General features: G+C 36.8%; 1 protein-coding gene and 1 long non-coding RNA gene across 6 annotated transcripts in view; one reads left to right on the top strand and one right to left on the bottom strand.

The window, feature by feature from the left end:
- Positions 1-12,714, bottom strand: part of LOC120093580 (uncharacterized) — a 201,325-nt gene that overhangs the window by 144,460 nt on the left and 44,151 nt on the right. For 4 of the 5 annotated variants that reach the window (XR_010053291.1, XR_005486919.2, XR_005486917.2 and 1 more), the window contains one exon: positions 2,027-2,082. The exons of the other annotated variant lie outside the window; for it this stretch is intronic. This is a non-coding gene — a long non-coding RNA (uncharacterized LOC120093580). The remainder of the gene's footprint in view (positions 1-2,026; positions 2,083-12,714) is intronic. 5 annotated transcript variants of the gene reach the window in all.
- Ptprq (protein tyrosine phosphatase, receptor type, Q) overlaps positions 1-12,714 on the top strand; it is a 182,376-nt gene that overhangs the window by 144,712 nt on the left and 24,950 nt on the right. The window contains exons 36-37 of the mRNA NM_022925.2: positions 10,207-10,233; positions 10,898-10,979. Coding sequence (NP_075214.2) covers positions 10,207-10,233; positions 10,898-10,979 — 109 coding nt within the window. The remainder of the gene's footprint in view (positions 1-10,206; positions 10,234-10,897; positions 10,980-12,714) is intronic.

The following is a 12,714-nucleotide window of genomic DNA, read 5'->3' as shown; positions in this document are numbered from 1 at the left end:
CTCCAGTTTACACAGGTCACAGAGATCTTCTTTCAAAGGGTAACCTCCGTCTTCTACACACTTCTCGCTGCTCGCACAGACTCACTTAATCTTCCTAACATTTTGGGTTCAATAATGAACCGAGCTCGGACTTGGATACTCAAACAAGACTTATTTTTTTTTTCCCTGAGAGGCATTATTTTTACTCATTAAACCTTTAACATTTTGTTTCCTAATTCTCATAGAATACATAGAATACGAGGTAGATTTTTCTGAAAATATTTGCAAGTAGTTACAGAAGTCTATTTAATTTACTTCTAGAAGTTTGATGGTGTTTTTATCATTTGTGAGAGTTTTGTTCACAGTTCCTTATTTCAGTCTAAAATAACATAAATGTCAAAACTGTATATGGGATTTAAATTTCTGAACCATTTAGGCCTTAGAAACTATGCAAAATAAAAGCATATTATCTTTAGCAAGAGAAGTAGCAATGTGTGGGCTGAGTGAGGAACATCATATCAAAGTACTTGACCTCTTAAGTACTTTTAAAACAATGATAAGTCTACATATTTTAAAAAGCATCTACACTGTTCACAGTATTAGCATATTTTAAAAACTTGTTTGATATAATTCCCCAAATTCTTAATAAAAGCTGTCATGTTGTTGTTGCAAGGCTCTGGCAAAACCCTGCTGACATTTTGAAAGTTGTAATTATTTTACAAGATGGTATTAAAATCTTAAACATCGAAAATAAGTCGTGGTTACTAACTATCAAAGTTGGCCTTTCTTTAACAGATCTGCTTCCTTATTGTTCTCCTGTCTAGAAGATGTGCTGACTAGGGAAGTTCTCCTAAACTCTTGGAAGTGAAAATTATTCAATATCGCTTCATTGTAAGGGCATTTGCTTGTGAGATAACATTTTAACGTTTAGACATGGATTGCTGTTTGTATCCGAATGCAATCTCCTTTTATCCACAAAGAATGAAACTTTAGAAGCTTATATGTAGCACTCTATAATACCTAGTATACAGTTAGGATTTTTGTTTGTTTTACATAAGCAAAACTATAGGTAAGAGAACAATAGGTTCCCAACATAACCTCCACAATAAACACTATCATGGGAACACTACAGCATCAACACCCCTGCTCACCTCCTGGTCCTCTAAGGGCTCATACTCTATAGTAGAAATGTCTGCTCTTCCCCTGTGGACCACCTAAAGTTCAGTGGTTGGCTCTTCCTTTCTGCATTCTTTTCTCACTTCCTGTGTCTCTTCCACAGGGTCAGTCCAGCCATGCTCTTTCTGAATGTTTATGTGGGATTAACAAATATCTCATCAATTTGAAGTCCTGGAAAAATGTAGTAGAATTCCGCAACCCTGGTGTGAATGATAGAAAGTTCATAACAATTCTTTATGACCTTTTTTGTTTGTTTGTTTTGAGCCACCTTTACTGAGCAAAAATTCTCAGTAAGCAGATCTTTAGAAGTTAATACAGTAAATCAGAATTTAAAATGTTAACCATAGAGAACACAAAAATGTTAAGAGAAGACATTACTGAGATCACTTTACTGACTGTGAACTTCTGTGCTGAAGTTGCTCTTCTAAACAGTGTGTTTCAGACCATAACCAGTCAGTCTCCCCTTCTTAACGTTCAACACGGCCGGAAAACTATGGTTTTCCTTTTAACCTTTTATTCTGGTAATGACTCTCTTGGCAGCTACAGAGAGGTTTTGAGTCATAGGAATATGGGCCAAGTCTCTACCAGATCTTTATTAAGTAATATTAAGAATTCAAGGGTCATCTTTGGCTGTGGCTCTTTATTGATTTCATATTATTTTATCTACACATCACCTTATCCATTAAAACCTATAAGAGCAAAATAATATTTTAGATATATTTTATTTCTTCATCACAGAAAATCATTATTCTAATAATAATGAAATTGAAAGTATTAATTTCCCTTCTTTCCACTTTCCTATTTGTGTGTAAACTCTAGAGTTCGTATTATAAAGTCTTCCCTTGTGATACAGCTTAACTTCTGTAGTTACCTTCTTTCTCTTCCTCTCTACTCTTTTATCCATTCCTGGAGTTGATCCCATCAATCCTGAAACAATACAAAAAAAAGGTTATAATACCAAGGGTGCATAATAAACATAATTTGCTGGATTTGATTCAGAAAAACCATTAAAGGGTTTTTTTTCTGTTTGTAAAGTCACTAATACATGAATCCAAGGTAGAAAAGTAATATCTGAAAATTATTAGTGCATTAGATATATTTAGATGGGGCTGGTCACCAGTGAAGTTCTAAAAACCTTCATAGTCTTTGATGTGTTTCATGATCTGAGTGCGTTCCAAGTCAGACATGAACGTTTAATTTTGGAAATGAAATGTCAAAGTGATTGGGTTTTCTCCCCAGTTGCTGGGTGCCTTGTCCCAAGTTTTAAGATCTGTAAGAAAGGAACTCAGTTTTCTAGAAAGCTACCCAATTCACATGGGCTTTCTACCCAGGTTGTGCATCTTCCCAAACTGCCAGCATTGTCTGCCATGTTAAAGTGAGCTTACAACTACCGTCAGTGCTCTACCACTTCACCTATCCAAAAGAGAAAACAGTAGAGACTGTCTAGTCAACGGTGACAAGCGTTAATTTTAAGAGTTATGTGGTTGACAAAACCCAGGTCAAAGGACTTAGAACTGTATCATGCAGAAGGGTTGTGGGTTTATATTATGAAATTATTTAACACTTGTCCTTTTTACTGTGCACTTACGTCTTAAAACCCATCTTATTATATAAACATTTGTTATTTAATTTTCTCCACCCTAAGAGTCACAAAGAGTTTGAGGATCCATTCTCCCATGTTGCCCATTTTTTTTTCTTAAGGAAGCAAAATATATGAACTAGTACTCATTGATCCCATGAGAACTTTAAGGGATGTGCTAAAAATGTTTTTGTGTTCTTGGTCAGAATCCAAGGCCAGTTTGTTCAGCTTACTTACTGAGATCTTGTTTCTAGACAGCAGCAAGAGGTGAGGGGTGGGGTGGGGGTGGGGGACAGAAGGAGGGAGGAAGACAGGAAAGAGTTCTGAACAAAGAGCTGGTCAAATAGGGCTTATCCATGTATCTAAAACTATAGACCCAATTCCATTACTGGAAAATTAATTTAATAAATGTTATAATTTTATGAATATGCTTTATAAGCTATATCTCAAAGTACACTTAGCATTGTGGCTGTTCTTTGTAAAATGACAAATTATTCCACTCTATGTTCATATGTAGAGGTTAATAACATAATAGTTATTATTTTTATGTGGACCATTTTAGCATGGGAAGAACTTGCAGAAACTAGGAAACTGTACAAGTGCGGTTTTTATTCTGAATTAAGTATCTGCTGGGTGTTGTGGTGTAAGCCTTTATTTAATCCTAGGATCAAGGAGGCAAGGGCAGACAGATTTCCGTGCTGGAAGCTAATTTGGTCTGCACAGTGCATCCCAGGTGGGCCAGAGCTGCATAGAGAGACATTGTTTCCAAATAAAACAACAGTAATGGATGCAAGAAACTAAAAGCAAAATGGTTTCCATGTTAATTACCATGATTGTTTGACAGACCCTGATCATTCTCTTTATTTCTGTTCTAAATTTAAGATATCTTCATAAACAGTGTCAAAAAAATATCTGAGTCAATAATACAATGCCTCGCAACTAGAATGAACTGCAAAATAACCACTGCCTATGTTCCCACAGCAGCAAATATAAACAATGTGGTACTGTGCACTAAATGAATAACGAATCTTTACTTCCAGATACTCTTCATTTTTCTTTAGACGCAAGGAGATTTTTGTCATCCAGTAAGTTGTGTGGTAATGCGGAGCTCTGCTGTGATTATTTTCATTTTGCCAGGTGGTGTGCTGTATATTTTAGAGAATATGTGATATTGAGCATTTTGTTGCTTAATATGCCATTCTCTCCAAGGCCAAAAGGGAAAATACTTCCTTCTTTTGTTGTGTTCTAAGACTGCATGCTGTTGCTATGGTAAAATTCTTATCCAAATGCACATTGGCTTACAATGTGCATGTCATGAGAATGTGCTGTGTTCTTACATGGGGATAGTTTTGATGGTAAACTGGGTTGACATTTAGATTTCTCCATGGCTTCTTATTGTGTTCTCATATCTCTATGACACAAGAGTAGAAGTTTCCCTCTGATGATGGAGAGGATGTCTCCAAGTGGAGGTGTCAATCTGTAAGGACCAAAGCAATGGCTTTTCCTGTCCTCTGTTCTCTGACTACAGTTTATGAAACATTCATTTCTGTCCTGACCTGTTAAATAACCAGCCTCGTTCACTTCCAGGAACTCTCCTAATGCTTGGTAATCCCTTTTGTGTCCTGGCACAAGTATAGCAGCATGAAGTTACTAATAACATTATTAATGATAGCCAAGATGGTCCATGGTTAAGTTAGAGGTCTAGATACAACAAGTGCCTAGAGCTGAAGAGTATGGTTGGAATCAGAGGATGGAAAGGCTTGATTTCAAAATCACAACCTATTAAAGAGGTTTAGTTTCTATAAACCATAAGGCAAGGGGAGGCCAGGACGCCTACAACTCTACTTGACAATATGTAATATTCACTATGATTAAAGTAAAAGAGGATAGGCCTTTTCAATTCTAGGCACTCTTGAAAATTTGGGATCATAACTAACCTTGTTTTATTTTAGCTTTAGAAGCAAGTTGACATGGATAGAAATAGAAATTTTATGAAATATTATATTTTCAGAAACTTGCCCTAATGGTATAACGTCTGTAGTATAAGATGTTCTTAGATCAATGATTTCATTGACCACACATAAAATAGCCATTTCCAACCAGCATTAAGAGTTGACCTCTGGGAACTGTAGATTCACTGGCTGCCATCATCTTAAAGTAGAGTAATTTTATTGCAGTTTCCCCTTCGTGTAATTAGTACCACAAGGGTTCTCCCAGAATGGAAGAAGACTGAAGCCTGCCCTTGAAAGAGCTGAACTTCAGATTTTGGGTGAATCAGTTTCCCTATAACTCCTTCGTTTCCATATATGACGCTAGCAGATCCGCTCTACACATGATTTCCTTGGTGCTTCCTAAGGTCTCACATGGCACTTCCGTTGCTCACCTGCAACCCTTGCAGATAGCTAAGGCCAGACGATTTCCTGTACAGCCCGTGAGGCCTCCTGCCTTCTCTCTATTACGTCTGCGCGGAGGGCGCTCGCCCACCTCTTCACACAGCTGTCTACAGTCTTTCTTGCTACCCTCTGCTTCTGTCTAGTTGCTCTTGAGATAAATAATCTGTGCCCACAGTTAGTGAAATAAAACATCTGTCAAGAATTTGTTTTCAAATGCGCTAATGTGGAGAGGCCATGGAACAAGGAAAATGTGATGCCTGCCACACAGGGAGTTTCACCTCCTCTGGTTAGCAGCTCTGTGAAGGCAGCCTTCTTATCTCCTCTAGAAGCCTAAACAAGGAATAGCAACCAGGCATTGATTGTTCCCTCATGGAGGCTGTGTTTTCCTTACATGGGATGCTATAACGAGAGACAGCCAATGCTTAGGGTATTTTTAATTTACATTGAGACCCACAAAACAATTACAGGTTGATTGAACAAAAGGGTGAAAAGGGATTTGGAAGAGCCCCAGAGCACTGTTTTAAAGCCCAAAACAGATTAGCAACATTAGCCTAGGTAGGGAAATTAAGTAATATCTAAAATATGACTGATGTTTCTTGAACAAGCAACAGAATTTAATCAAAGAGGCAGATAAAACCCTGGGTTAACTAGAGATGGTGAAATACATCAAGTAGAAACTTATTTAAAAAAAAAACTTAGAGAGTTCACAAGAACTTGGCATTTCCCAAATCTTAGAGAATTTAATTTATATATTTTCCTGGATAGATTATTCAGATTCATTACTTGAATAGCTAGGACACATTCTGTTGTACAAGCATTGTATTAGGTCAAAGCAATAATTCATTATTATTGTTTTTTAAATTTTAACCATACTCAGAAGTTTAAGGAGAGAAAACAAGCTTTTTCAGTTTGCCCTGTGCCACAGGTTATGCTGATTTGAGTGCTTTCTCTACTCCCATTGGATACTTATCTCTATGAAGATTCTATGTTGGTGCCCTGTAGAGTTCAACTAATTGGCCTTTGGGGAGAGCTGAGTCCCTGACAATATGGTCTTTCATCACCACTGCCAACATAAATAAATGGTTCCTCCTTGGGTCTGTAGAGTAATCTGAGCAGAATTTAAGTTTTTGATAGACTTTGAAGAAATGAGCTCAACTGTGAAATAATACTCTTTCTACCAAAAGGCATCGGATTTAAGACAGAATGAATGTAATGAAAAGATTTATGTAATAATGTATTTAGCCCTCTAGATTGAAAAGTGGCCAGTAATCTTACAGAAATCAGGCCAATTGCAAACTTGATTATCCACTAAGCAACTGACTATAATTTGGCAGTAACCTTCACTACCAGAAGAGAATGTGAGTACTGTCCCAACGAAAAAATGAGTTCTACTGTTTTTTAAAGTTTTAAAATTTGTAATTAAAAGAAAATTTCCACCTGAGTGTGGATGCCCCGGCAGATTACTTTATTTGAAACTGTTGCTTCTGGATTAATATTATTGGAATTTGCACATTCTTGCCTCATTATCAATATGATAAAAAAACTACTCCGAGCCTTCTAAGGACTGGAGAACCACTCTTTCTTCTGTTCTAACTATACATTTTCCAAATAAATATTTTCTAGTAGAAATAACCGTTCAGGATCTTGACAATAAAGAAAATGTTTATCTTGGGTGCAAATAGCTTCTAAAGTAGAAATTCAGCCATACAGCACCCAAGAATGAAATAGTACTGGTGTGAGCAGTATACACTAAACCAGGAGGGAGAAATCGGATTTCCATATAAGATAGCCAGGCTACATATTCCAAAATATCTTCCCTATTTCAGTTGTTTTATGTGAAAGATTTCAAAATTTTGATTTTTACATAATTGTAGCATAAGTGTAGACTAAAAGTTACCTCTAAAATATTAGAACTCTAGAAGCCTGGTTTCTTATGTTCCATTAAGGTAATTGTGGAAAAAAATTACAAAAAGTTTATTGAGGTTAGATAAAGTGAATGATAGAAAGGAAACTAAAGTCAAACCAGGATCTACCATCCACCTCCCTCCCCTTTCTTCTATTTCTGGGGCTAGAGAAGGATACTAGCCATCCCCTGCTTCAGCCATGACAGGTGTAGGCCACCACAGCTGAGAAGTTCCTTTGCTCTCCACTTGAGAAGGCAAACATGATTTTGTTGATCAATTCCTAACTTTCTCTGAGTCTGGCAGTTGCTAGGTTTTAATGTTAGGAGACATAATATAAAAAGATAGGGGCTTTATTTAGAATTGACTATCTGTTACTGGTAAATCTAATCACGGCACCCATTTCAAGTGTTGGTTTATGACATCCTGAAAATTCAGTTTCCTAAGAACAGAGTGAGAAAATCCATTCAATTCTGATATCATCCCACAACAGCTAGAGCCTTTCTCACTTGCTTTGAGTGTGGCTGAAGTCTCTCATATTTTTATATCTAAAATTGGGTTCATCACTATCATTTATAAATAAGGCTGTAAAGGTTATAAAGTAAGCTGCGTGTTAGTCCTGTCTGAACTGTCAAGCACATATGAATATAAATGCATGCATGACCTGAACTTTAGCACACAGTGCAAAGTTATTTATTCTTGAAAATCAGATTGCAAAGAAATAAGATGCTATTTTCTAGTCTGTGTCCTTAACTGAGGTCTATTGGGAGTTAACTGTTGGATAGGGTATTAAGAAACAAGTAGAACTTACTTGTGACTAAAACATGTAGAGGTAAGATAGAGCGTGCTTAGAAAAACTACGAGGAGCAGAGAACGCGCATGTGCAGAGGATCTGTGGTCATGATCAAAAGCAACAAAACATTTCAAAAACTACTCACTCAGTGGTGGTGGCTCACACCCTTAATCTTAGCACTGGACAGGCAGAGGCAGGCTCTGAGTTCAAAAGGGGCCTGGTCTGCAGAGTGAGTTCCAGGGACAGTCAGGGCTAGACAGAAAAACCCTGTCTCAAAAAAAAAAATCAAAGAGAAGGAGGGGGAGGGGAGGGGGAAGGGAGGGGGAGGAAAGACACTGCTGAAGAGAGCATAGCTGTTAATGGAGCAATATTTAAAGTCAGTAAGAACATTTTAAGATGAGGCAAGAGTGCACAAACATCTAACAATTTAATAGTTAGGTAGTTGACATTTAAATTTAGAATCTACAGAAAAATGTGTCATGCAGAAAAAGAGTAAAATTAGAGCAAATTTCTAATTTTTTACTGAGGAAAAAATGGCCTTAGAAAAATAATATGTTCCTCATTTATAAGTTGTAAGTGAAGGACAGAGTTTATTAATGAAGGAGCAAGCATGTGAATAATATTACATTTTTTTGGCCAGAGCTTGCTTATGTATGTTTTCTGATTATTCACATTTCTTATCTTTGAGAGTGTGCAAGCATGCACTGATGTCCTTAATGCCTTGTTCATGAATTCCTAAGAAAGTAGCATCCATCTCACAATTCAATTTTCCAAGAGAAATAAATTTCTCTAGTACAGCCCTAATAACCCTGCATCTTCCTGGTAAAGAATCTGTCCTAGACACTCAAGTCAAGATTCCCATTTCCATGTAGTAGCAAGAAAACGAATGTCTCAAACAAAGACGTTAGCCATTCCTCAAGTGTGGGTAAGCAAGATTTCCGTTGCCTAACATATTTCCCTTTGGTGATTCTTTTTTAAAGAACAGGGCAGCATGGAAGGTTTTACCAGCCATAGTCTAGGGGATGTAGACGGCCTGAGCCATACTTGTCACTGTCTGTTTTTCTTGCTGGTCTTTGCTGACCGTAGGCATCTCCAGCAGACACTGGTTACTGCACCTGTCTCTACTACATGTGTTACAATGTCTCTGACCTCCGGTGCCTCACATTTTCAGATCTTCTGTTTCACATCCCCCAAACCAAAGTTTTTCTGACTTAACAACCCACTCAGCCACTTCTGGATCCATGAAGTTATGGTAAGAAGCTCTCTATTGCCTTCTTGAGATCACCTCAGGCTGCTGTGGTCAGCACCTCAGTTCCCCAGCAAGCCTCTGCTCAGTGTTAGCAGTCTTGTCTCCACCGCATTTGATGCTAGGATGATGTTAGCATGACCTACCTACCAGCTTACATTCCAAGAATGTAGGAAGCTATTTTCTCTTTGGTACACCCACCACTGACTTTGAACTCTAATATCCAGCTTCATCATACCCGCTGCTTCATCCCCATGAGTTCCGTTCAATCTTTTTTGTCCTAAGATATGTTTTTTCGTTTCAACTTTTCTCCATTGGACATGCATCTTGATGATCATTTTCAAAACATTCATCATGTCTTGATTGTTCTTCAATCCGATGGTTTTGTTTCATGCATCCATGGTCTCGAAAGCACTTATTCCAAGAAATACTTCTCCTTGAAGGTTATTGTAAATAATTTGTAATATTATCAAAAATGTAAAACCTTGAAAAGGCCCCCCACACACACTTGTGCATTTCGTTTGTGTATATATTTGTGCCTTTTGTGCTTTTTGCTGTGAAATTTTGTTGTGCATGATGTTTTGACAGGGAACATATCTCTAAGTGTGTTGTACCTTATCTACTTATCTGTTAAAATATTTCATGTTTCAGAGTATAATGTTGTCAATGATGTAAATGTCTACAATGTGTACATATCACAGAGATGTACATAAAGTAGCTGAAATGAGTGTGATTTATTATGGCTGTATTTTAACTCAAATTCAGTCATGATACGAAACTCGGACAATATGATGCCATTTTGAACAATTTCCGTTTCCTATTCCACATTATAAATAAATAAAATATTCCTTGAGTCTGTATTAACTCTTCATTCTAGGCAATATATTTAAAGGTGGCCTGCTTTTAATGCAGCGTCTTAAATTACAACGTTACCTTTATAACTGGAAGGAGAAGCTAAAATAGTCTCAATTAACGTGTTTTTTTTAAAAGAATGAAATTAGCAAATGCATGCTAGTTGAAACCACAATGTACTTATGCATTGTCGATTTTACTACAATTTTCTGATTTTAATCTAGAACTCTTTCAGGATGAGTCGTCTACTCTCACTCACAATACATCTAACACGGTCTCTGTTGCAGGTTACTTAGTTATAGGAAATCCATCAAGTAAGTTTGTGAACTTTTTCCCCCCTTCTTTTGAGTATCAACTTTACATTCACTGACTCAGTGACTTTTAATATGTGTCTCTCTCTCTGTACGTTTGTTGGAAAGACCTTTAAGCTGGATATAAATCATAAAAGCATGACTAATTACACGGTAACTGGAGAAATGCTTTCTCTCTCTCTGGGGTGAAGCCTGCATGTCTGTATTTTAGCTTGGGAAGTAATATGGGGATATTTAAACTCCTTGGGGGCTTAAAAGCCATATCATTATGAGAATGAGGTCACTGCAATATTTTATATCTTCTAAAACCTTCTAATGTGTAACATTCTTCTGTATGACAAAGAAGTATTAATGTGCTTTTAGGAGTCAATGATAACTTCATGCCCTCACATTTACTTGAAAATTTTTGTTCATTAAAATGCTCGATCTTTCCTTTAAAGTCACCGAAAAAAAAAATGAAAGAATTTTCTACGATGAACGTAAAGAAAGTGATCTTAAAGAGGGAGAACTCCTTTTGTAAACAGGACAGAGTGACTTTAAAGGACTGTGTGGCAGGGGCGTTTTACAGTTGCTTAAGTGTTAACCTTGTAGTCAGTGCCCAAGCTTTCTCTTAAGAGAAAGAATACAAGCTAACGTGGTTCCATTTAATGCCTTTCTTTGCTTGGAGGCCAATAAGCAAGAAATCCTTCCTGCAACACGTTGAAGAGCTTTGCACAAACAGCAACCTAAAGTTTCAAGAGGAATTTTCGGTATGTTGCCAGCAGTTGTCACAACATTGCAGGACCTCCGGTAGTTTCCTGTGTCACATTTCATGTCCATTTTAAGCATGCGAGGCCATGAAGGATTCTGGCCTTGATAATCAATACCCAATTACCAGGTTGATTGTTTAGATAGTAATGTTACCCTGGGTGGCCTTGGCGGCAACCTGATCAGAGTATTCACCTACTGTGTTAGGACAAGGTGGTCTTCTTCAGGCCTCCCCGCGATGGCAGTCTGGCCCCAGCTCCCTGCTCATGCACTCTAATGGAGGTGCAAATCCACAGTGATGGATTCATTAGTTTGCATTTAGATGGTGCTGGAAATGTAGTTTTATATTAAAATGATTGTGTTAGGTTTAGACATGTGATTCCACATAAGTACATTGACTCTTGACTATAATGAGTGCTAGCTAGTGTACATTCATGGTATAAAATGATCAGGGACCAGAGTTTGACATATAAAGACACTGCAAATATTACTACTACTTCTGATCCCATCACAGTACAGATAAGTAATGTCTGCACTCAATAATGTCTATTTCTAATTTATTATGAAACGAATGCTTGATCTCACATGGAGATATATAAAGCTAAGACCTCATCGTTTAAATTATTTTAAAGTTGAAAATAATTTCACCCGTTAACAATTTTATCACATTTCTTTTGATATATCTTATCAATTATTTGTGTATAGCATATCGCTAAAATTGAAACCACGTAGAGACATAAAATTTAGATCTGCAATCTATTTTGAGGCTCCTAGTACCTTATCTAGATAGCGTAGTTATTTTACATTGTGAAACAAAGTTTGTTTTATATTGTATCCTGAAGTCTATTTCTACATTGTTGGTTTTTTTTTTTTTCATAAATTTCTTAGTGTGTGAACTCCTGAAACAACGAATCACACAATTGGCTTAAGTGATTCAGGATTATAAAGTTTCAGTTTCTCAGGGAGTAATAACAAAAACTGTGAGAAGATGAATGGATGTCCTGCTGCTAGTTGGTTATGCTTCTTAAGTAATGCTGGACGGGACTTCCCAAACCAACGCAACCGTGAAGTTCCCTCGGCTTTCACACAGAAAGAAACTTCAATTTTTCATCAGAAAACGTGTCATTTTTCTAGAATATGATCAAACATAGTCAAATTATTTATGCCCAAGTAGGTAGATAGCTGTTTTAGCAAATATATTTTTATGTATTAAGAAAAGTTCTAGCTTAATTTTTTTTGAGAGGCCATGTTGTTCTTCTGTAAAAACAAACATACAAACAAACAAGAAAACCAACCCAAGTCATTGTTATCCTAACGCTTTATTAAATTTTTAATCAAAATTGTCATATATAATAAACATATATTAGATGCACAAAGTTGGCTAATCTTTTAGAACGTGTTGTATTTTCATACCTTTTTGTTATTTATTAAGGTTTATACTATGGCAAACAATGCTTGAAACGTTGGTATTCATCAGGTTAGCATTTACAAGCTAAATGACTTTAGACAAATTACCTAATCGCTCTGCACCTCAACGTCTTCATTTGGGAAAAGATGATATCTGCCTCACTGAATTGAGAATACTAAAATCGGTACTCATTGGGTGAAAAGTGCTTGGCACAAACATCAGTTATAGACTGATAATCTCTACCCTGTATAAATTCAGATTAGAGTAAAAATTGGAGCGGTGAGACGTGGTTTAAACAGGACAACTGTGTCATGATTGAGATGTGCATT

This window comes from Rattus norvegicus, chromosome 7, assembly GCF_036323735.1.
Source record: "Rattus norvegicus strain BN/NHsdMcwi chromosome 7, GRCr8, whole genome shotgun sequence".
Classification (NCBI taxonomy): domain Eukaryota; kingdom Metazoa; phylum Chordata; class Mammalia; order Rodentia; family Muridae; genus Rattus; species Rattus norvegicus.
This window is presented reverse-complemented; position numbering and strand designations above follow the sequence as displayed.